This window comes from Erythrolamprus reginae, chromosome 8 (assembly GCF_031021105.1).
Source record: "Erythrolamprus reginae isolate rEryReg1 chromosome 8, rEryReg1.hap1, whole genome shotgun sequence".
NCBI lineage: Eukaryota > Metazoa > Chordata > Lepidosauria > Squamata > Dipsadidae > Erythrolamprus > Erythrolamprus reginae.
The window spans coordinates 36449632-36475418 of NC_091957.1; the positions used below are offsets into that span (position 1 = coordinate 36449632).

Below are 25787 nucleotides of genomic sequence, written 5' to 3' on the forward strand. Positions count from 1 at the left end.
AATTTATGGACAGCAGTGTTATATATATTCTGTTCAGGAATACTGAGAAATGAAACATCTCCTACGTCTTCGGGGGATGCCTTATATTAGGCAATTCTATGAAACCTCTCCTATGTCTTACTTTTGGGGGTGACTTATTTTCGGGAAAACAGGGTAGTAAAAGCTACATTCAGAGTGTAAGACGCACCCAAATTTTCAGCCTCTTTTAGGGTGGAAAAAAGTGTGTCATAGAATATAATTCTTTATTGGCCAAGTGAGATTGGACACACAAGGAATTTGCCTTTGGTGCAGATGCTCTCAGTGTTCAGTTCTGTTCTTAACAAAGGCACCTTGGAAATAACATTTGGAAAGAAAACCAAACCTTCTCTCTTCTCTCTCTCGCAGGCTTTGGACCACTGACCCCTCGCCAAGATGCCGTTGGTGAAGCGTAACATTGAGCCCCGCCATCTGTGCCGGGGGGCCCTTCCCGATGGGGTGACCAGTGAATTAGAGTGTGTGACCAACAGCACTTTGGCTGCCATCATTAAACAGCTGGGAAGCCTCAGTAAGTGGGCAGGTTTCACACGGCCTCCTTCATGCCTGTTAGCCAAAACAGAGGGAGCTGGGCTTGAGAGTCTCCAAGTCTGTTTCCGTTCCACAAATCTTAATTATTTCATTTTACTTTGTTTTACTTTAATTTAGTATTTTATTTTATTTCAAGCTTTCCTGAGAACAGGAAGTTGTCCCACTAGGCCCATCCAAGAGTTCAAAAACCAGGACCAAAGTGGAATTGCTCCCATTAATTAGGGATGGAGGCTTTTCCTCTGCTGAATTTATCTTGCCTGCCTGTATTGATTAATTATCTGCAAAGCCAACAGTAGCATTTGAAGGTCAGCTGGTATTGAAGGCAGGCGATCATGTGGTGGTTTCCACAGCAGAGTTTTAAAAGGGGCTCCTTTGTTATTATTATTATTATTATTATTATTATTATTATTATTATTATTATTATTAATTGGATTTGTATGCCGCTCCTCTCCGCAGACTTGGGGCGGCTAACAACAGTAATAAAACAGTATATAACAATAATCCAATACTAAAAACAGTTAAAAACCCATTATATAAAAACCAATCATACATACAGACATACCATGCATAAAATTTTAAAGGCCTAGGGGGAAAGGGTATCTCAGTTCCCCCATGCCTGGCGGCAGAGGTGGGTTTTAAGCAGCTTAGGAAAGGCAAGGAGGGTGGGGGCAATTCTAATCTCTGGGGGGAATTGGTTCCAGAGGGCCGGGGCCGCCACAGAGAAGGCTCTTCCCCTGGGTCCCGCCAAGAGACATTGTTTGGTTGACGGGACCCGGAGAAGACCCACTCTGTGGGACCTAACTGGTCGCTGGTCGTTTGTGCCTCTGAAACATTGATATCCAGAAGGGAATCATGCTGGGGGTGTTTTCTGGGATCTTAGCCCACCTAAAGAGGGCCTGGTGGTCTTGTGGTTAAGATATTAATAATAATAATAATAATAATAATAATAATAATAATAATAATAATAATAATAATTATTATTATTATTATTATTATTATTATTATTATTATTATTATTATTATTATTATTATCTTAACCACAAGGCCATCAGGCCCTCTATTATTATTTATTTATTTATATTTATTTATTTATTTATTTATTTATTTATTTATTTATTTATTTATTTATTTATTTATTTATTTATTTATTTATTTATTTATTTATTTATTTATTTATTTATTTATTTATTTATTTATTTATTTATTTATTTATTTATTTATTTATTTATTTATTTATTTATTTATTTATTTATTAGATTTGTATGCCGCCCCTCTCCATGGACTCGGAGTGACTCACAACAAAATAACACAGTATAACAAATCTAATATTAAAAAACATTTAAAACCCCAACATTAAAACCATGCAACACAATCACTCCATGCATAAACTATATATGCCTGGGAGTATCTTAATTCCCCCATGCCTGGTGACATAGGTGGGTCTTTAGCAATTTACAAAAGGCAAGGAGGGTGGGGGCGGTTCTAATCTCTGGGGGGAGTTGATTCCAAAGGGCGGGGCCACCACAGAGAAGGCTCTCAACCTGGGGCCCACCAACCGACATTCTTTAGTTGACAGGACCTGGAGAAGGCCAACTCTGTGGGATCTAATTGGTCGCTGGGATTCATGCGGCAGAAGATGGCTCATGGAAGTGATGACCTGATCCTCTTTTGCAACCTTCTGATGAGTAAAGTCAGCGAGGAAGCCAGATTCACTTAACAACCTGGTTATTAACTCAAGAAATACAGCGATTCACTTAACAACTGTAAGAAGAAAGGTCGTGGAATGGGGCAAAACTCAATGACAACTGTCTTGCTTAGCGATAGAAATTTTGGGTTCAAATGTGGTCCTAAGTCGAAGACTACCTATATCTGATAGAGCGCGCATTAGTCCAGACTAGGAACTGTCTTAGTTATGGATACCAGCTGGAACCGTGTTTCTCAACCTGGGTGACTTTAAGATGTGATGGGCAGCAGCTGATGAAGTCAGGTGCTCGTCCTGTTCTGGTTTCAGGCTAATTCAGATAATAATTGGAATAAACGATTGCTAAAGGCATATATTTGTAAAAAAATACAACATCTTCTGTATTTCTCTGTCTTCTTCCATTTATACATCGGCTCCTACGCAGTTTTTCTTTCTCATTTCTCTCTTCAGTAGTTAAGCTAATTATCTCAAAAATAACATCAAAACATTCCACAAGTCATTCTAGAATTTATGGGCTAATCAGCGCTAGCCAGGAGCCATAAAAGCAGGTTGTAAATCACACGACGGTTTGCTTACTTTCCGGAGCATGTCGAGGACGCCTCCTTCTTTGGACGACAAGATTGAACGGAATCAGCTTCTTCTTCCGTTCATACCCGGATGTGACTTAACTGATTAACTAGTTCCTCACCTTCTAATACCTCTTCCCTATAACTTGTTCTAACTTCCTCTGAGTACATCTGAAGTAGGGGTTAACCCACCTCAAGAACTCCTAACTCGATCCTGAATGCCAGTGTTTCCCAACCTTGGCAACTTGAAGATATCTGGACTTCAACTCCCAAAATTCCCCAGCCAGCATTCGCTGGCTGGGGAATTCTGGGAGTTGAAGTCCAGATATCTTCAAGTTGCCAAGGTTGGGAAACACTGCTGAATGAATCTCTACATCCCTTGCCTCCTCCTCTTCTTCACTAACATTCCTTTCTATCTGTAAATCAGGCCAATCTGCCAATTGAAAATCACTCTCCCTTCGGAATCTGAGCAATCCTCAACACATCCCAGCAGGGGAAGCATGCCCCTGTGTGAGATTTGGCTTCTGCGCATGCGCAGCTAACAAAATCTCATGTGACGATGCCCACGGAAGCAAGATTTCAACAATTTTTGGCAATATTTTGCTTCTGGGTATGTACGGAAGGAAAACTATTGGCAAAAATTGCCCAAATCTTGGTCGTGTGGACGTCCTGGCATGAGGTTTCACTTGCTCAAAATGCACAGAAGCAAAATCCCACACCGATGGGCATGCGCACAGACGCCGGACATGTGTGTGCCCGCAACGGCCTCGGACGGCGCCCCAGTAGCTTTTGAAGATGAGCGGCCCTTCACTGGTGGACTTCAACTCCCACAATTCCCCAGCCAGCCTGGCTTGCTCTTTGGAGTCGAGGTGGCGCAGCAGGTAGAGTGCAGTACTGCAGGCCACTAAAGCTTACTGCTAGATCTGTAGGTCAGCGGTTCAAATCTCAACACCGGCTCAAGGTTGACTCAGGCTTCCGTCCTTCTGAGGTGGGTCAAATGAGGACCTGGATTGTGGAGGCAATATGCTGGCTCTGTTAAAAAGTGCTATTGCTAACATGTTGTAAGCTGCCCTGAGTCTAAGGAGAAGGGCGGCATAAAAAAATGAATGAATGAATGAATGAATGAATGAATGAATGAATGAATGAATGAATAAGTTGACATCCACCCCTCTTAAAGTCACCCAGGTTTAGAAACACTAATCTGGAACCTCTCAGCCGGTGGCTGTTTATGAGGGCGTCTCCTTCCAGTTTCCCCAAACGTTCTTTTGAAGGCCATCTCTACCTCCGCAGACCTCAAGTGGGCTTCTCTTTTAACTCCTCCTCTCAGGCAGACACGCTGAAGACATCTTTGGAGAACTCTTCAATGAAGCCAATAGCTTTTATTTGCGGATGAACTCCTTGCAGGAACGGGTGGATCTTTTGGTGATCAAGGTCACTCAGCTGGACTCCACCGTGGAAGAAGGTACTGACGGTCAGATTTAGGAACATTCTCAGTCACCCAGGTCATGGTTGTCCCAAAGGTGTTTTTTTCCAAAGGCAACTTGTTAATGTATGAGCAGAGTAATCCTTGTTTACCCAAGCTGTGCACACACAGAAATATTTAGACTGAAATTAGTTGTGAATAACTACTCAGCCACACACAGATATACTTACTTGAATTAAAGTTTACTTTAAGAAATAACATGTTCATATAAACAGTCATACACATAATAGTCAGAATAATAATCCAAACATTACTAAGTACATAGTTTTTCTTACCAGTTGTCTTTGTTTTAATCAACAAAGATATCAAGCCTAAACACATTTTACTTATAATACATTACTACAATACAGAGAGATTGCAGAGCTGACCTAACAGTGAGTAGTTAAGAGAAACAGAGAGGGTGACTCAGGGAAATAAGTTATGAACACTTGCTCCCTCTTGTGGCAGTGTGCTACAACTGCAGCCAATATATGGCCAACCCAACCATTATGGATAGAGTGCTAACACAACTGGATTTTGCTTCTTCTGTTCTGACTGAATGGTGGAAGATGGAATGAGCTGATGCCTCCAAGGAATATAAACCCTTCCATTCTCCACATTCAGTCAGAAGTGAAGAAGCCTCTTGGATGAGAAGTGTAATGTCTTCAAGGGAAAACAAAGTCCAGTTGCCTTTTGAAAAAACACAATGATGATGGTCAGATTGAGTAGATTTTTGCTGCTCAGCCGAGCCTTTTTCTCTTTTTCTCTCTGGGGGAGTCGTATTTCATCCCCTCCCACATCCCCTTCAATGCCTCCTCATTATCTTCTGGCAAAGAGGACTTTGTAAGTCACAGTGTGGCTGCATTGACTGAGATTGGGTGCAAAATCCACCTAGTCTTGATAGTAGATCCGAGAAGACCCCCCCCTCCTCACTCCAACTTTTAGTCTTAATGCTGTAGAATTATTTTTTCCCTGCCTTTTTTTTTGCATAGCACCACAATATAACAATAGATTTTTTTACTTATGTCAGTCTTTCTCTTTCCTATCATCTGCTGACTAAAAACCAGTTAGTAATAAAATTTGTTAATGTATGCAAGAGGCTGACTCTGTAAACCGTGTAGAGAGGGCTAGAAAAGCAATATGAAGCCGTATATGTCTAAATGCTATTGCCCTTCCTTCCTTCCTTCCTTCCTTCCTTCCTTCCTTCCTTCCTTCCTTCCTTCCTTCCCAATGGTTAGACTGCAACATTGCAGGCTGACTCTGCCCTCTGCCAACAGTTCGATCCTGTCTGTCTCAAGGTTGACTCAACCTTCCATCCTTCCGAGGTGGGTCAAAGGAGGACCCAGAGTATTGGGGGCAAAAGTCTGATTCTTTCAACCACTTAGAGAGGGGTGGAAAAGCACCATGAAGCGGCATATAAGTCTAAGTGCTGTTGCTATTTGCAGGGGACCAGATATTTGTGTGCCTGTGTGTTTTGGGTATGAGATAGGATCGTGAGCATATCCTAAAGCGCACATATCCTGACTTGTGTCTTCCAGTCTCCCTGCAGGATATCAACATGCGGAAAGCTTTCAAGAGCTCCACCATCCAGAACCAGCAGGTGGTGTCGCGCAACTCGATCCCCAACCCTGTGATGGAGATGTACCAGCGTTGCGATAAGCCCCCGCCCTTGAATATCCTCACTCCGTACAGGTAGCGTGCAGGAGGGCCCATTTTAGGACAGGCTGGCTGGGGAATTCTGGGAGATGAAGTCCAGGCGTTCTTTTTTTAAATTGTTTTTCTTCCTCCACTTCCTCCTTTCCTGTCATTTCTTTATTTTCTCTTTATTCTGAGCTGCTGGATTGCTCAACATCAAGATCTTGAAATACTGAAGTTTCTCATGAGTATATATGATGATGATTAAAATGTTCTTTTGCAGAAGCAAATTCCTTTTTACCTTCTTTCTCTTTCAAAAATTCTCCTGTTGTTCTGAAATTAAAACCTCTCCCTGAGGTTCCTTGCCTGAGCCGGTCACTTCACTGAGCTTCTTGGGGCAAGGGTCGAAGCCATAGGAGTGGGGGCTGCACCTCTGCCCATAATAAGCAATGCTCCTTCCTTCTTTCCTTGGCTCTCTCCCTTGCCTTCCTTCCCTCCTGCTTGCTACTACAGGGACGATAAGAAAGATGGCTTAAAATTCTACACGGACCCGTCGTATTTCTTTAACTTGTGGAAAGAGAAGATGCTGCAAGCGACAGAAGACAAGCGGAAAGAGAAACGCAGGCAGAAGGTAAAAACAGCTGCAGAACCCTGGAATCCCTGGTCCAGTCCAGGTGGACCTTGGCTTACATCTACAATCGGGATCAGGTGGTTAATTGAGTTGCTCCAGAGGTGGGCTGCTAAGGGGGAAAGGTGATGATGTGTGCTCGCCCTTGTGGCTCTGGGTGCTAGCAGAATCCACGCAATTCTGCTACTGCACCTGGGCAGGTAGTGATATCTCGCACGGACATGCAAGGGCCCCGCACGAGGGGATGCGCATGCATGTGAGATTTGGGTGGTTTTTTGCTTCTGCGCATGCGAGGAAGCAAAAAAAAAAAATCAAAAATCTCATCCATGCGAGCGTCTTCTTGCAAAAAATTTTTTCATGCGCCTACGCAAAAGCAAAATCTCATTTGGACATGCGCGCATGCCGGAGAAACAGAGCTGAGCATGCAGCACAGGTGTGGCAGGAGCAACAGCCCCTGCCTGGATAGGGCATCATCTACTTCCAATCTACAACAGTTCAACCTTTCAACCATTCCAAGAAGGCTCTGCACCCATTTGCATTACTCAGGTGGCTCTGAGGATACAGATAAACCTCCAGGTGGCCTCAGCGACCCCCCTAAAAGGATGCAAAGGACCAGCTTTCTGCAAGGAGTATAAACCCCTCCAATCCACATCACCCAGTGAGAACTGGAGAAGCTTCTTGGATGAGAAGTGAAAAGTCTTCAAAAAAACCCCTAACCCCAAAAATTTGGTTGACCCAAAGGTGCTCTTTTTTTGAAAAAAATCACCTTTGGGACAACTATGAGCTGGATGACTCAGAATCTCCATGGAGCACTTGCCAGAAATAACTGAAGACAGTAAGATATTCATGAGGAACTAAGGAGAAAATTCCCAATAGGGAGAACAATTAATCAATGGAACAGTTTGTCTCCCAAAGTTGTGGGTGCTCCATCACCAGAGGCTTTCAAAAGAGATTGGGCATCCATTTGTCTAGGATGGTGTAAGGACGCCAGTTTTGGCAGGGGATTGGACTAGAAGACCTCTAAGCTTTATGATTTTAGAAAATAGGTGTGTCCTTTCAAATTTGCTTTCCCATTCCCATTCGTTGTAGATTCCAGCACTACAGGTAATTCAGCAGGGATGTGCTGCAAATTTTAATTAGTTTAACAAAATATACAAAATACGAAGAGAAACAAGAATGGTAGGAAAATAGGGAAGGAGAAGGAAGAAAGGAAAACATAGAGGGGAAAGGGTGAAAGAAAAAAGATTACGTTTTTGACCTGCAATGCCTTTTAGTTCAGTAGAGTAAGAAAATAACATGGGACCTCAATGTCTTAGTTTTATATGACAATACACCATTGCTTCTTCATTGCTTATTTGACCCCTATGACAATCATTAAGTGTCGTACCACATGATTCTTGACAAATGCATATTTTCTTTTATGTATGCTGAGAGCATATGCACCAAGACAAATTCCTTGTGTGTCCAATCACACTTGGGCAATAAAATTCTATTCTATTCTATATGCTAGTTATTTCTATAATGAGAAATCTGTCTAATCAGCAAAACCCAAAATTAAAAGTTTCAGTTTTCCCAACCTCAAGCACAAAAGCCCAGAAGTGGTTTACAAGTAAAAGCAAAATGAATTGTCTTCTTTTCTTTAATCAGAGCAGACAATTTAGCAGTCTCTGCTGTCATGATCTTTTGCAGCCATTTGTCCAGTGTAGGAATCTCAGCAGGGATGATGATGATGATGATGATAACAACAACAACAACAACAGAGTTGGAAGGGACCTTGGAGGTCTTCTAGTCCAACCCCCTGCTTAGGCAGGAAACCCTACACTACTTCAGACAGATGGTTATCCAACATCTGCTTAAAAACTTCCAGTGTTGGAACATTCACAACTTCTGGAGGCAACTTCTGTTCCATGGATTAATTCTTCTAACTGTCAGGAAATTTCTCCTTAATTCTAAGTTGCTTCTCTCCTTGTTTAGTTTCCATCCATTGCTTCTTGTTCTATCCTCAGGTGCTTTGGAGAATGGGTTGACTCCCTCTTCTTTGTGGCAACCCCTGAGATATTGGAAGACTGCTATCGTGTCTCCCCTGGTCCTTCTTTTCATCAAACTAGAAATGCCCAGTTCCTGCAGCCGTTCTTCATATTTCAGCCTCCAGTCCCCTAATCCTCTTTGTTGCCCTTCTCTGCACTTTTTCTAGAGTCTCCACATCGTGGTGACCAAAACTGAATGCAGGATTCCAAGTGTGGCCTTACCAAGGCCTTATAAAGTTGCATTAACACCACGCATGATCTTGATTCTATCTCTCTGTTGGCTTTTTTGGCAGCTGCTGCACACGGCTGGCTCATATTTAAATGGTTGTCCATTAGGACTCCAAGATCCCTCTCATAGTTAAAACTGTTGAGCAAGGTATCACATATACTGTACCTGTGCGTTTTGTTTCTCTTGCCTAAATGTAGAACCTGACTTTTTTCACCCTTGAATTTCATTTTGTGAGAGAGCGGCAAGTGTTCAGGTCTTTCGAGATCCTCCTGTATTTTCTGTCCGGTCCCTTCGCCAAGGCCGGATGTAGGATACGGTTTTGCAACTGGGGTGGAGGGGACTTTGCCCGTCTCTGAGGCGGGGGAGGCTGATGGCTGCTTCTTCTTCCCCCTCCAGGAGCAGCGGCTGGTTGAGGATTCCACCCGGGAGGTGAAGAAAGTTCGGAAGGCACGCAACCGACGGCTGGAGTGGAACATGATGGCTTATGATAAAGAATTCCGCCCGGATAACAGGTTCTCCCCATCCCCATATCACATGGCTTCATCGGAAGGATCACTGTCCCCAGATAATAGGCAGGTTTTGCGAATGACCCACCTCGCTTGGCCTCCTCCGTGGCTTGGGCTGCTTGGGTGGGCTTGGCTTGGCGGCTCCGGCTCGGCTTGCAAGGGCTGCGGGGAGGCTTTGGGGTGGTGGTGGGAGGGAGCAGGCTGCCTGGATGGGGGCAGGGCAGGGACACGCGCACTGTTCTTCCTGAGCATGAACCCCAATATTGGTGGCTGGGGGACCGTTGAATTGGGACAAGGGGCTGGCTGGATTGATGTGGGGCTGAGCTGAGCAGTTAATGGCACCATTTGGAAAACATGTGGAATTGTGCTTGCATCACCTTTGCTGCATGCTTCCCATTTGTCCCTTCCCTTCCCTTCTTTTCCTCTTCCTTTCCTTTCCTTCCTTTTCCTTCCCTTCCCTTCCCTTCCCTCTTCCTTCCCTTTCCTTTCCTTTCCTTTCTTTCCTTTCCTTTCTTCCCTTTCCTCTTCCTTCCCTTCCCTTCCCTTTCCTTTCCTTTCTTTCCTTTTCCTTTCCTTTCCTTCCCATCATTCCCTTCCCTTCCCTTCCCCTCTAATCCTTCCCTCTATTTCCATCTCCCTCCACACTCTATTCCTCCTTCTACCTTCTCCACTTCCTCTTCACCCTCCTCTTCCTTCTCCATTTCTACCTTCATTTCCTCCCCTCCCCCTCCTTCTCCTTCATCTCTTCCTCTTCCTTGAGCTTTACCTTCCTTCTCCTCCTCCATTTCTACATTCATCTCCTTCTCCTTCCCCACCATTACCACTGCCACTGCCACCGCCTCCTCCTCCTCCTCCTCCGTCTCCGTGCTTGCCCATGTCAACAGTACGGCTTCTGGCGCCCCAGGCCCTTGGTTCCAAGAGGTGATAGAGGCCATCAGACCCCTCCCATCCACTGGACCCTCTGCTTGTCCCCCACCCCCACCGCATCCCTGTCCTCCAGGTGTACAACCTCTCGCTGTTTCTGTCTGCCACAGATCATACGCCTCTGATGTGGCTGACCATTCCTACCCGGCCAGCCCTAACCACCCCGGCCAGCAGATGATGGCTCCAGCCCCCCACCTGGCTGCCGAGAGCAAAGAGGTTGTGCTGGTGGCCACTCAGGTCCAGGATCAGATCTTCCGGCCCTCGGCCGTGGGAAGCCGGCAGAACAGCCTCAGCCGTGTACAGCAGCCTCACGTGCCCCAGACCCCCGAGACCATGCTGAACGGACCCCGGCCTCAGATCATCAAGGACTACCAAGGGTACGGACCCTGGCCCTCCTCCTTCCGTCCCTTCACCCTGTCCTTCCCCTTGAGCAGGAAGAGTTGGGCCCTTTGTCAGGCTTTTCCTGGTAAACAGAATAGAGTGATTTCTACTAGGAAATTTCTTTCCTTCTTTGTTTATTTATCAAGAGGTGACTTGATCAAAGTGTATAAAATCATGCATGGGATAGAAAGGTAGATAGAGAAAAATTCTTTTCTCTCTCACACAATATTTATTTATTTATTTATTTATTTACTTACTTACTTACTTACTTACTTACTTACTTACTTACTTACTTACTTACTTACTTACTTACTTACTTACTTACCTACCTACCTACTGTTCTGTCTGGGTGCCCCCAGACTTCAACACCAACTGGAAAAAACAGCCAGACACGCTGGTACAAACAAAGGCACTTTATAGTTTGAAAAATAAACACAGAGAAAAACCTGTTCTTCCCAACAGGCAGGCTATAAGACTTCACAGCAGAGTCCTGACGGCCAGACAATACAGCAGACTTCTTGCTGGCACACCCACCACTGTAGAGAATAAGACCCACACCTTTCCCCCCCAAGGTTTCAGTATTCAAAGTCACAAACCAGAATTCCAAGACGCCAAAGATCACAGCCAGGTCCCAGGACTCCCAAAGATAATACTCCACAAGCCAGGAAGGGTGGGTCTGCCTTTTCAGCCTTTCCGGAGAGCACCACACCCAAACCCAGCTGTTGCCTCTTTAGTGCTGAAAGTACCTGGCTAATTGTCCCCTTCGTTGTGTTGCTCTTCTCTGCCGGAGATCGATGATTGCTTGTGCATTTTCATCTAAGGAATCCAGGCTGCTTGCTGGGGAGAGCTCCCCCTCAGGGGACTCTGGCTGTCCTCCCTCTCCCTCAGCCTGAGATTCCTCCTCCCCATCTGCCTGAACCTCCTGTTCCTCATCCTCCCCCTCTGAGCAGGAAGCCGGCAGAGGATCAGCCGTTCCCTGAGGGGCCTCAGACGGAATCACAACACCTACCTACCTACCTATCTATCTATTTATGTATTAGATTTGGCAAAGAATTTTTTTTATTTTTCTCTCTCCAATCACAGTACAATAAAAATTATAACAACAACATCAAATTGTTTTACAATAAATCAATTTCAGAAAGTTATGGAATACAAGGCTACCACCTTCACTTTTGTCATCTGAATAAAAATAGCTGCCCAATTTTTTAAAGCTATAGATATATACTATTAGCTTAGACCTCATTTAAGCTGTTCCGAATTCTAGTATCTCACATTGAATAGGCTGAAATGTTTCAAATCTCTCCTAATCGCTTCCATATCTGTTTTCATATATAATCAATACCCTTTACAAATAGTTGATGCCTATTAATATAATACCCTTAAAAAAACATTTGAAAAATTCTTACAGTAGCATAGTCAAAGGGGAAAAAACAAACCCAATAATATCACCAAATATTGCCTAATTAATCCAATTACCAACCTAATTACTAATTGCTTTATATAAAAAATTAAAAATTAAAAGAATAGAATCAAAATAAAATTAAATCTATAAAAAATAAAATGAAATTAAGTCTCTAGAAAAATTAAGAAATAAAAAAACGTAAGACAGAGAATAGAAAATTACACTAAATAGATAAGATAAATATAGGTGTAAAGACCCAGCAGAATAAAAAAAGAAAGCTAGCTTTTTTAAAAAAAATTAGATTTGTATGATGCCCCTCTCCGAGGACTCCAAGTGGCTCACAACAAGCAATACATCTACAATATTAAAAAACAATTTTTAAAGCCCCTTATAAAAACAATCATACAATCCAGACAAATCATACATAAATCATAACAGCTAGGGGGTATGTCAATTTCCCCATGTCTGGCGACATAGATGTGTTTTCAGGAGTTTGTGAAAGACAAGGAGGGTGGGGGCAGTTCAAATCTCCGGGGGAAGTTGATTCCAGAGGGCCGGGGCCACCACAGAGAAGGCTCTTTCCCTTGGTCCTGCCAGACGACATTGTTTTGTTGATGGGACCCGGAGAAGGCCAACTCTGTGGGACCTAATCAGTCACTGGGATTTGTGCGGCAGAAGGCGGTCCCGGAGGTATTCTGGTCCGATGCCAATATGAGGATGAAGGGGCACACCCTAAAGCTTACAGGTAAAAAAAGTGGGGACAAATCAAGGGAAATATTTCTTCACCCCGGAGAGTCGTTGGTTTATGAAATTCACTTCCTGAATAGACAGATGCCAGCCTAGATAGCTTCATGGATGCCAAGTGTATCCATATGGTTATTGAAATGGATGTCCAAGTACCGCCTCTATGTGGGGGGGACTAGGGAAAGGTATGGTCTTGCCTTCTCTTTCTGCTCAAGATCCCCATGGACAATTGGGGGGCCACTGTGGGACACAGAATGCTGGACTTGATGGGCTTTGGCCCGATTCAGCAGGGCTCTTCTTAGGTTCTTATCAAAGTCGTAAGTGTGAAATGTGTGCAATGGTTTTAAGTGTGAGAAATGGTCATATCACTGGTTCCAGTGCCGTTGTAGCTTTGAATGGTCACTACGTGAACTGTTGTAAGTCAAGGACTGTTTGCAATCCACAAAGGAGCTTCTGCATGGGAGCGGATTTTTCTCTACCGGCTTCCTCTGCCTACAGACAGGGACCCATTTATCTCTCACGATTAATGCCTCGTCTTAGGAAAAGCAGCAGCACATTTTGGCTCAGGGGGAATTTGCAAGAACGTTTCCCACTGCAAAGGCTGAGAAGTGGTTGCTATGGGGAACCTTTAAACCAGCCGTTCTGTGTTCCAAGGCAAAGCAAAACGGCAGCATTTCATTATTTCTCATCGTTCTTATTATAAAATCACCCTTCAGTTTCCATGTCAATTTATCTCCAGCATGAAAAACTGTTAGGGATTTTTATACAGTAATAGTAATAATAATAACAACAACAACAACAGAGTTGGAAGGGACCTTGGAGGTCTTCTAGTCCAACCCCCTGCTTAAGCAGGAAACCCTACACTACTTCAGACAGATGGTTATCCAACATCTTCTTTAAAACTTCCAGTGTTGGAACATTCACAATTTCTGGAGGCAACTTCTGTTCCACTGATCAACTATTCTGACTGTCAGGAAATTTCTCCTTAGTTCTAAGTTGCTTCTCTCCTTCTTTAGTTTCCACCCATTGCTTCTTGTTTTGGAGAATAAGTTGACTCCCTCTTCTTTGTGCCAACCCCTGAGATATTGGAACACTGCTATCATGTCTCCCCTGGTCCTTCTTCTCATTAAACTAGCCATGCCCGGTTCCTGCAACCGTTCTTCGTATGTTTTAGCCCTTGATCATCTTTGTTGCTCTTCTCTGCCTTTTTTCTAGAGTCTCAACATCCTTTTTGCATCATGGAGACCAAAACTGAATGCAGGATTCCAAGTGTGGCCTTGGAATTAACACTTCACATGATCTTGATTCTATCCCTCTCTTAATGCAGCCTAGAAGTGTGTTGGCTTTTTTGGCAGCTGCTGCATACGGCTGGCTCATATTTCAATGGTTGTCCACTAGGACTCCAAGATCCCTCTCACTTTTTTGGAACATGATGCATGTTATCAATTTTCTTGGAAGAGGACTTTTTTAAAAAAAGTATTTCCATAGCATGGTGCGGTTTTCTGCTAATGTTTCATCAGTTTTACATGTTTCTATGCCCATTTTCTCCCATATGGTGAATTTTTTACAACTTAAGGGCTGTTGTTTTTAAATGAACTGCTTGCAAAGTTTGGTAAACAGTGCATCATTGGCAGATTGATTGAAGACATTTGAGCACAATAGCTTTTATGAAAATGTAACTTATCTGTTTAGGTTGGCTGAGGAAATGATTCACATTTTAATAAAGCCAATCTACAAATTTCTCATGGAGCTAGCTTCTATATTAGATTGTTTAGTAAGTGTTGGTGAGGCGTCGCATTTCTGCATTCCTTTTGATGGAATTAAAAAGTGTTTCCTATTCTTCAAATAATGTAATGTGATATTATTCTACAATTGGCAGCCTTCTTCTCTCTGGTCCTTCCTCTTCCAATTGCTTCACTTTCAGTGTAGTCATGTCAGCATTGATAAATAGACCCTCTAATTGCCCCTTCATTATTCCATTTTCCTTACCCAGCAGAATTTCAATTATTGGTTTCTTCCTGATTAAAACTCCTCTTTTTACCACTGAATTTGTCCACGGGCCCAAAGGGAAGGAGAACATAAACATGGAAGGTTTCTTTCCTTGCTAAACAAGACACAATTACAAGGCTGTAGGACAGTGATGGTGAACCTATGGCATGGGTGGCACAGGTGGCATGTGAGCCGTTGCCCTAGCTCAGATCCAACATGTATGGGTGTGCCGGCCAGCTGATTTTTGGCTCACACAGAGACTCTGGGAGGGCGTTTTTGGCTTCCAGGGAGTCTCCAGAGGGATGGGGGAGGACATTTTTACTCTTCCCTGGCTCCAGGGAAGCCTTTGGAGCCTGGGGAGGACGAAACATGAGCCTACTGCGCCACCAGAAGTTGGGAAACAAGCAATTTCCAGCCTCCAGAGGGCCTCTGGAGGACAGAGGAAGCTGTTTTCACCCTCCCCAGGCATTGAATTATGGCTGTGGGCATTCGCACATATGTGATAGTGTGCACTCATGCTCTTTTGGCACCCAAGGAAAAAAGGTTTAATCATTTGCATTGTGCTGATGTCCACTTCAACAGATGTCTATATAGCGGTAACCCTCAGCCTTTCACTGTAATACACCACTTGGCCCTGAAGTCTTTATGTACATCACCTTTCTGTCTTATAGGAGGTTCTCCATGTGAACTTGTTGAGCAATAGCACTACCACTTAGACTTATATACCACTTCACAGTGGTTGACAGCCTCCTCTAAGCAGTTTACAGATTACACCTCTTGCCTCCAACAATCTGGGTCCTCATTTGACCCACCTCAGAAGGATAGAAGGCTGAGTCAACCTTGAGCCCGTGGTGAGATTTGATCCACTGAACCACAGCTAGCAGTTAGCTTAATTAATTAATATTTTTAATTATTAATATTAATTTTTAAATTGATTAATTAATAAAAAAAAGTTGTGGGTGCGCCATCACTGGAGGCTTTCAAAAAGAGACAGGACAGCCATTTGTCTGAAATGGTGTTGGGCCTCCTACTCAAGTGAGGGTATTTGACTAGATGACTTCTGAGGTCCCTCCAACTGTATTATTCTGTGTTCTAAATGAAACAGCAAGTCCGTGCTAAATATCGGAAGAAAAACAAAATTGGACTTCAGGACCACGGACAGCAGCCTCAATCGACACTGTAGACCAGTGTTTCCCAACCTTGGCAACTTGAAGATATCTGGACTTCAACTCCCAGAATTCCCCAGCCAGCATTCGCTGGCTGGAGAATTCTGGGAGTTGAAGTCCAAATATCTTCAAGTTGCCAAGGTTGGGAAACACTGCTATAGACCATTGATGGCGAATCTTGTTTCCTCGGGTGCCGAAAGAGCATGCATGCACACTATCGCGCATGGGTGAGTGCCCACACCCATCATTCAATGCCTGGGGAGGGCGAAAACAGCTTCCCTCATCCCCCGGAGGCCCTCTGGAGCCAGGAAGTGGCCTGTTTCCCAACTTCTGGTGGGCCCAGTAGGCTCGTGTTTCACCCTCCCCAGGCTCCAAAGGCTTCCCTGGATCTGAGGTGTTGTGTATACTCCTGTTCAGCCTGCAGATTTTTTGGATTCCGAAGGGGAAAGCGATTATCAATTGGTCGGAGGGCCTGATTTATAGACAGAAAGGGAGGAGGCAGGTGACGTGCAGATGCACTCCAGTTCTAGCAAAGAAGATGTCAGGTGGGTTAACCCTTACTTCAGACGCTTGCAGAGGAGAAGAGAACAAGTATTAGGGAAAAATATTAGAAGGGGAGGAACTGGTTAATTAATTTCCTCACGTCCGGTTGTGAGCGGAAGAGAAAGCAGAGTCGTCAATCTTGTCGTTTCAAAATGGGGGTTTCTCTAACCAGCTCCAAGCAAGCTATACATTGTGTAAATTTATTGCCTGCTTTTATGACTCTGGATTAACACTGATTAGCCCATAAATTTTAGAATGACTTGTGGAATGTTTTTATATGACTTTCATGTTACTTTACTTTAATGCTAAAACTAGAGATGAGAAAAGAAGGGGCTGCGTGCAAGGATGATTGAGGGGAAGAAGACGAAAGAGAATAAAGTTGTTATTGTGTTTTACAAATATATGCATTTAGCAATCCTTTGTTTCAACTATTAATTGCCTTAGCCTGAAACCAGAACATGTGCCCTCCATGCCATAGGTTTGCCATCACTGCTATAGACCAGGGGTTCTCCAATCCCTGGGCGATGGCCCACTTTCGGGTCATGGCCTATTCAGAATTGGGTCACACACGAATGACCGCGTGTGCATAGCTCAACATGCAGTGGGTCAGTGGGTATTTTCATGCATATGCGCTGCCCCGCCTCTCACACAAAGATAACTGCAAACATGTGCACATGCGCTCCAGCTAGCTACTCACATGACCCAATGCCTAATAGACCCGGTAGTATGCTGCAGCCCAAGGATTGGTTACCTCTGTTATGGACAAAAATGCCTGGTGGATTTCAGAAAATATTTCATAGAATCCCAGGGCTGGAAGGGACCTTGGAAGACTTGTAGTCCAACCTCCTGGTCCAGGCAGGAGATTTTATACCATGCTGGACAAATGACTGTCTGGTCTTGTCTTGGAAGCCTTTCAAGCAGTATAGTCCTCCTCTTATTTAAAGGTAGCTAAGAGATGGTATAATGCAGGGCACAGATTTTAATTGCAAATGATATTCAGAGAAATGGCTTCTTGCAGGATAAACACTTCCTTTTTTTGTTTTTTGTTTTTAAAATAAACTTTATTAACCAATTAAAATAAACATAACTGAAAAACATGTTTGACATTGGTTGAGGTTTTTAGGCTTACATTTCAGCAGTTTACCGTTCTTTCTTCTTTATATATTTTATATGAAGTATATTTACTATGGTTTGTTCTTATTTAGTTACATGGTTGTTTTGTCACATAAGCCTAAACTGTATTTATACATGATGAAGGGAAAAAGAAAGAAAAGAGCGAGAAGAAAAGAAAGAAAAAGGGAAAAGGGAAAGAAAAAAGAAGAGAGGAAAAAGAAAAAAGGAAAAAGAGAGATAAAGAAGGAAAAGGGAAGGAAAAAGAAAAGAATGCTATTAGTCAACTGTTTCTGTTGACTCGCGTATTTTAGCAAACTGTTCCTAAGTACTTTTGGCAATTAGTGCATTCTTAATTTGTAAATACATAGTTATTATGCAGTAAGATACATTCATTTCAAATAATATACATATACATATGTACAGTGATACCTCGTCTTACGAACTTAATTGGTTCCAGGAGGAGGTTCATAAGGCGAAAAGTTTGTAAGACGAAACAATGTTTCCCATAGGAAACAATGTAAAATGGATTAAGGCGTGCAAGGAAAAAAAAACCCTAAAGCGGCGCTCCGCTGGGCGCCGCCGCCCAGCTGTCACCTTTTGAAACAGCCAGGCACTTCTCGGCGTTCAAACCCAAAAAGTTCGGGTTCGGGAGGCACCGAGAAGTGCCACCGCCCAGCTGTCACCTTTTGAAACAGCCAGGGGGCTTCTTGGCATTCCCCCGAATGCCGAACCTGGAAGTTCAGCAAAAGTTCGGGTTTGGCATTCAGGTTCGGGAGGCCGCCGAGAAGTGCCGCCGCCCGGCTGTCACCTTTTCAGAAAAGCCGCAGAGCTGTCGGCCAGTCCGGAGGCTCAAACGGAGGTGGGGAATCCCAAGAGGGAATTCCATGGGCAGAGCTTTGACGTCACGAAGACATATATATATGTCACGTTTTTGCTGAATTTGAAAATTAAGGGAGACTAGGATAGATCTATTTCGGCTATATTTTGGCCTCATCAGCTAGCCATATCCTCACTTTGACTTGAACTTGCAACCTTGGCCTTGTAAGACAGAGAATTAACCTCTAGGCTACAGTATCCAATCCCTTCAGCTCTGCACCAGGGAAGAGTTATATGTTTTGTGTGCCGAATTACTCTGGTATATTGAAGGAACATCACAGCTCCTTTTTTGCCTCTCGGCCCAACGCAGGGCCATTTCCAAGGCAGTTAATTTATTCATAGCCAAAAAACTATATTCTGTATGTGTCACTGACTCACCAGGAAGTTTCAACACAGCTTGCAGCTCCTGAGCCAGCACTCCACACAAACCCACCAGTATTTATAGAGGGAAGGCAGCTCAGGTCTCACTGTGTTCGGCCTAGCACAAGGACGGAAACACCAGCCTGAAGATGACGAGTAGCACGTTGTCAAAATGTCACCAGAAATCTCTGAAACTTATACAGGAAGAAACCTGAATATGCGAAGACCTTCATATATATTTGACACAAAAAAATCCTGTAACCCTTCCCTGGTACAGAGCTGAAGGGATTGGATACTGTAGTCTAGAGATTAATTCTCTGCCTTACAAGGCCAAGGTTGCAAGTCCAAGTCCCAGTGAGGGTATGGCTAGCTGATGAGGCCAGAATAAGGCCGAAATAGATCTATCCTAGTCTCCCTTAATTTTCAAATTCAGCATTTGTTTTTGTAGATTTTCACGGGTACAGGTATGAAGATCTTGGCATATTCGGGTTTCTTCCCGTGTAGGATTCAGAGATTTCTGATGATGTTTCAGCAAGGTCCCACTCGTCATCTTCAGGCTGGTGCTTCTGTCCATGTGTTCACCCTAGAACAAGGACAGAAGCACCAGCCTGAAGATGACGAGACCTTCATATACATACACACATATATATATATGTCATATTTGAAGTAAGGTTTATTTCTATCGGTTAGTGGCATGGTATATTTATTGCCTTTGTTAGTTGGAACATTGTCTAAGGTCATTTCTTATTGTACGCGACCCAGAGTCCACAAGGAGTTGGGTGGCTTATAAATGTAACAAATTGAATCAAATGATCTTGTGGGCAGCAAAAGACAGCAGTGTATTTTAAGATAGGCAATAGTCCTGGGATCCCATGAACATAGAAACAGCCCTGACCTTTATTTTCCTTGCCTGGAGACAAAAGGAGAAAATATTAGAACAGATCTGCATTCATTGATTATGTGGACTAAAAATGCATCAGTTGCAGGAAATAAAAAGCTTTGAAGGGCACGCAGTGGATTTAGAAAGCTTGAACCATCTTGCCTTAAAGAAGCTTCTTTCTAAATTGGTAGACCTATAAAGCCCTACATGGCATCAGGCCAGATTACCTGCGGGACCGCCTTTTGCCGCATGAGTCCCAGTGACCGGTCGGGTCCCACAGAGTAGGCCTCCTCCAGGTCCTGTCAACTAGACAATATCGTTTGGTGAGGCCTAGGGGAAGAGCCTTCTCTGTGGGTGCCCCAGCCTCTGGAATCAGGTCCCCACAGAGATTCGCACTGCCCCCGCCCTCCTCACCATCCAGAAGAGTCTTAAGACTCATTTATGTTGCCAGGCTTGGGCCAATTAGATCTTAATGGCATCGGACCAGGATATCTGCGAGACCGCCTTCTGCCGCATGAATCCCAGTGACCGGTTAGGTCCCACAGAGTTGTCCCTCTCCGGGTCCCATTGACTAAACAATGTCATCGGGTGGGACCCAGGGGAAGAGCCTTCTCTGTGGTGGCTCCGACCCTCTGGAACCAGCTCCCCCCAGAGTTTAGGATTGCCCCCACCCTCCTAGCCTTTTGTAAACTCCTTAAAACCCACCTCTGCTGTCAGGCATGGGGGAATTGAAACATCTCCCCCTTGCCCATGTAGTTTTTGTGTATGATTTTATTGTGTATTGTTTTTTATATACGTATTGGGGTTTCTTTTTTAGACTTTTTAATCTAAAACTGTAATTTAGATTTTTAAATATTAGATTTGTTACTATGTACTGTTTTTTTACCATTGCTGTGAGCCGCCCCGAGTCTGTGGAGAGGGGCGGCATATAAATCCAATAAATGTAATCTAATCTAATTTTAACCCCTGGCCAACGAATGATTGTATGGTTGCTGTACGAATGGGTGCGATTGATTTTAATATAACTAGGGACTTTAGATAGTGATCGAAGGGTATAAAATCATGCATGGGATAAAAAAGGTGGATAGAGAAAATTTCTTTTCTCTATCACACAATCCTAGGACGAGGGGGCCCTCCCTAAAGCTCACAGGTAAGAAAATGAGGACAAATAAAGGGAAATATTTCTTCACCCAGAGGGTCCTCGGTTGATGGAATTCCCTTCCGGAAGAGCTCGTGACAGCTGTCAGCCTAGATAGCTTCAAGGCAGGATTAGGCAGATTCATGGTTGGTTGAGGCAGGCAGGGTTCCCTTGGGTCCCATTTGTTGGGGGTACAGGGAAAGAGAGGGTCTTGCCTTCTCTTTCTGCTCAAGATCCCCATGGACAATTGTGGGGCCACTGTGGGAGACAGAATGCTGGACTCGATGGGCTTTGGCCTGATTCAGCAAGGCTCTTCTTAGGTTCTTAGGTTCTGGAGGCACCTTCTGTTCCACTATTTGACTGTTCTCACTGTTGAGATGTTCCTTCTTAGTTCCAAGTTGCTTCTCTCTTTGCTAGATTTCCATCCGTGGTTTCTTGCCCTGCCTTCCTGGTGACCTTCTTCCCTTTCCTTCTCTTTGCAGTCCTCAACCAGTGCCAATGGCCGACTACTTTGTGCCCCCTGCTCCTCCCCCCCCTCCCCCCGTCATCCCTTCTGCCCAAACTGCCTTCGACAGCCCCATCTCGGCACCTTCAGCCATGGCGCCAAATGCCGCCCCTTCGGTTAGCCATGCCCCCTATGTGCCTACCCCGCCCCCCACTGTGCCCTGCCCCTATTCTGCCTCTCCCCCCCAGGCTGGCCCCATGGGACCTCCGGCAGCACCTCCCCCTCCGCCCCCTGGACCCCCCACCATCTCGGCCTCCCCTGCACACACAGCCTCCTCACCTGCCGTCATGGTCGATTCCCGGAAGCAGCAGGTGCCACTGATTCCAATGACCGACGCCAGGAGTGACCTGCTTGCCGCCATCCGCCGGGGTAAGTCGATGCCTTTTGCGTTGCCCAGGATTTGGACCTGCCTGCAGAGTTTAAGCTGATGCAAATTTGGGGACCCTGATTTTCCTTGGCAAAGGAAGCCAAATCAGGAGAACGTCATCCTGGTCCCCCCAAACCAAGGGGGTGGAATGGGTCAACTCACTGCAGCCAAATGGCCTTCCTCATTTTGCCACGGTCAATGCACCGCAGCCAACTCCACGGTTCAATTTCAATATTTAAAATAATTGAAACAATACAGTGGTACCTCTACTTACAAACTTAATTCGTTCTCTGACCAGGTTCTTAAGTAGAATAGAAGAAGCAATTTTTCCCATAGGAATCAATGTAAAAGCAAATAATGTGTACGATTGGGGAAACCACAGGGAGGGTGGAGGCTCTGTTTCTTCCCAGGAGATTCCTAGAGAGGCCCCACGGAGGGTTCTTCCTGCCTTTTTTGTCCCTGCTTCCTCCCAGGAGATTCCTAGAGAGGCCCCATGGAGGGTTCTTCCTGCCTTTTTCGGCCCTGTTTCCTCCCAGGAGATTCCCAGAGAGGCCCCACGGAGGGTTCTTCCCACCTTTTCCAGCCCTGTTTCCTCCCAGAAGATTCCTAGAGAGGCCCCCCGGAGACTTCTTTCTGCCTTTCTCGGCCCTGTTTCCTCCCAGGAGATTCCTGGAGAGGCCCCCCAGATTCTTCTCCCCACCTTTTCCGGCCCTATTTCCTCCCAGGAAATTCCTAGAGAGACCCCATGGAGGCTTCTCCCTGTCTTCTCCGGTTATAGTTTTGGAGGCTTGGGTTTGTAAGTGGAAAATGGTTCTTGAGAAGAGGCAAAAAAATCTTGAATACCCGGTTCTTATCTGTTCTGCCAGCGTGTCCCAGCCGCCCATAATTGTAGGGTAATTAGTCCAAAAAGACACCCACCACATGATAGAAGGAAAACCAAAATTTTTAATCAACAGAAAAGCAGAAAAAACTCCCTTTTTAAATGTCAAAGGGATTTTCTGGTACATACAAGGCACAGGTTAAATGCAATCCAATTTCTCACCCAGTAACTGGGAAATTGAGTCCAATTCCAAAGTCCAGAAAGGCCACACACAGCCTTGAACAGGGAAACAGCAAAGTCATGATCTTGATGAAACTATGAATCAGATAAACTTCCACAAGGCTAAACCAGCACGCTGCTCTTTTTATCTGTAGCACTAATTCCAGCAGCCCCACCCAACCACAGGTGGCCTCACTTATCTCCTGTAATAATCCTTCAGTCGTTCTCTCCTATGCATCACTCTACGCATGCGTGGGTCTGTCATACGTTCTTGTTCAGAATCCAGGGATGATAAGGATGATTGATCTCCTCCTGGGCTGTCTGCCAAACTCCCCTCTTCCCTGCTACTCACGCTTTCTTCATCAGAGAACCCTTCATTGGGAGATTCTTTCGGGAGCAAAACAGGCCTGTGGCATGTGGATGTTTCCCGCACATCCACCTCCACATTCCTTGGGGCAGGAGCTGGTCCAGAGCTAACCACAACATTATCTAGAAAAGTTCATAAGTAGAGATGTTCTTAAGTAGAAATACCACTGCATTTTTAATTTTTGTCATTGACATTTCATTTTGTCCCTCCTTTTTGCATCCTTTCTCTAGTGATTCTAATTCCATCTTTTCTTGGATATTAGTGTAACTCTTGTCCTGTGGTGAATTTTCCTGCAGTGAATTGACCATGGCAGGTTGGATGCAGATGGAGATCAGCTTCCCTGTCTTCCTGAACTAGGGCTTCTTTGCCTTGCCTTATTGAAGGCCTCATTGTCCTTGGGTGCGGATATTAAATGGACCAATTTTCAGTGCCATCACTCGAGCTAAGAGAAACCTGGTGATCACCCTGTATAGTTAGTGAACTGTCAGAGTTCCGACCAATGCCCAAAATAAATGATGAACCTCAACATGAGGTTCAAAAGAAATCCAGATATTTATTAGGAGCGTCGTGTCGACACCAACTCTGACCTCACTTAATTTGCGTCTCAGCTCTGATCCTGTTTTCCCCTCCCTCCAAGGTGGGTCATCAGCCAGATTCCCTAACCAAGCAATTTTGTGGGTTGTAGAAGTCACTCCCTCTGGCCACTGTGGATCTCTGTGGAGACGGCCTTGGCATTTGCCGGCTGGGATGTGCTTCATTTTGACTGAAGTGCAAAACTCTTCAATAACAGCTGTGAGGCTCGATTCCCCATCCCCTTGCTTCTAGCAGTGATTTTCAACCTTTTTTGAGCCGCGGCACATTTTTTACATTTACGAAACCCTGGGGCACATTGAGCGGGGCGGGGGGGGGGATAAAAAAAGTTTGGACAAAAAAATTCTCTCTCTCCCCCTTCCTTCCTCTTTCTTTCTCTCTCTCCATCCCTCCTCTCTTTTTTGCTCTCTTTCTCTCCCTCCTTACCTCTCTCTATATCTTTCTCTCTCTCTCCTTCCCTCCCTCTCTTTCTCTCTCTCTTGCTTTCTTTCTCTCTCTTGCTCTCTCTCTTGCTTTCTTTCTCTCTTGCTTTCTTTCTCTCTCTCTTGCTTTCTTTCTCTCTCTGAGCTTTGCGGCACACCTGACCATGTCTCGCGGCACACGAGTGTGCCACGGCACACTGGTTGAAAAACACTGGCTTATAGCACCTCGAGAGCAGCTCAGGAAGGCTTCACAAATTGACATGAACACCTTGAGAGAAGCGGTGGAAGGGCCTCCTGTCCATAAAATTTAAGGGCTGGGTTTCAAAAGCGGGCTAGATCAGTGCACCAGATCAGTATTTCTCAACCATTTTTTTTGGCCCTTGATCCAATCCCAGCCTTCCTTTTCTCCTGTGGCCCCCTTGTCCAGATCTCTTCTCAGATAAGGACATGCAACTGGTGATTGTTTCTTATGTCCACAATTATAAAAGGAGAATATATGTAGCTCAGGGTTGAAATGAGGGATCCTTGGTGGTGCTTGGGTCCTTGGTGGTTGTCTCCGAGCTTGGCTAGTTTCTTGCACAGGTTTCATTACCCAAACCAGGCAACACCATCCATGCTATTGCAGGTAATGAAACATCTGTAAAAAATCAACCAAGCACCAAGGACTCCCAACGGTACTTGCAATTTAATACACTTCGCTTTTCTGTGGGCCTCTTGGCATGGGCTCTGGGCCCCCGTTACATGTTTCCACCTCAGGCTCCCTTGCAATGTCCTAGGGCCCACGTTGAGAAGTCTTGCTTTAGACCAGGGATCTCCAACCCTGACAACCTTAAAGACTTGTAGAATTCAACTCTCCAGCATGTCTAGCTGGGGAATTCTGGGAGCTGAATACATAAGTCTAAAAGTTGACAAGGTTGGAGAGTCCTGCATTAGCCCAAAGCAGGGGCAGGCAAAGTTGGCTCTTCTATGACTTGTGGGCTGGCTGGGATGTTCTACAGAAGCATTCTTGCTGGAGCGAGGGAGGGAGGTGTCTGCTCGTGGCTCCCACCAAGCAAGCTATATTTGATCAGTTGAATTGATCTGTTTGGTTTACATCTCCACTTTTGCAACCTTCTATGGAGCAGCCAGGGATGCTGAGAGAAGGTAGGACAGCTGTAACATGATGCACAATAATAGTCCATGTGCCACAACACTCATTCACTTCCCCCTCCCTCTGAGGAAACACCACCCTAGCTCAGGGGTAGGCAAGGTTGGCTCTTCTATGACTTGCGGACTTCAACTCCCAGAATCCCTGAGCCAATCGTGCTAGCTCAGGAATTCTGGGAGTTGAAATCCACATATCATAGAAGAGCTGACTTTGCCTACCCCTGGCCCAAAGCCTCCCACACCAAAGGGCTTGCTAGATCAGCTGGTGCCTGGCGTCTACTTCTTTAGGCTGACCTGGAGAAATAAAACCCCTTCCTTTTCCCCCTCTTCAGGAATCCAGCTGCGCAAAGTCCAAGAGCAATGGGAACAGGAAGCCAAGAAAGAGCCAGTGGGCAACGACGTGGCCACAATCCTCTCGCGAAGGATTGCCGTGGAATACAGCGAATCAGACGACGACTCGGAGTTGGATGAGAACGAGTGGTCCGATTAAAGGAGGGGCGGTGGGCAGCCTTTGG

General features: G+C 44.8%; 1 protein-coding gene across 1 annotated transcript; it reads left to right on the forward strand.

The window, feature by feature from the left end:
• The first annotated feature begins 398 nt into the window (after nucleotides 1–398).
• LOC139170785 (actin-binding protein WASF3-like) lies at nucleotides 399–25787 on the forward strand. The gene is made up of 8 exons (XM_070758293.1): nucleotides 399–544; nucleotides 4160–4294; nucleotides 5833–5986; nucleotides 6443–6560; nucleotides 9210–9385; nucleotides 10354–10620; nucleotides 21318–21709; nucleotides 25605–25787. The coding sequence occupies exons 1-8, from the start codon at nucleotides 412–414 to the stop codon at nucleotides 25760–25762; spliced, it is 1533 nt and encodes a 510-aa protein (XP_070614394.1). The 5' UTR covers nucleotides 399–411; the 3' UTR covers nucleotides 25763–25787.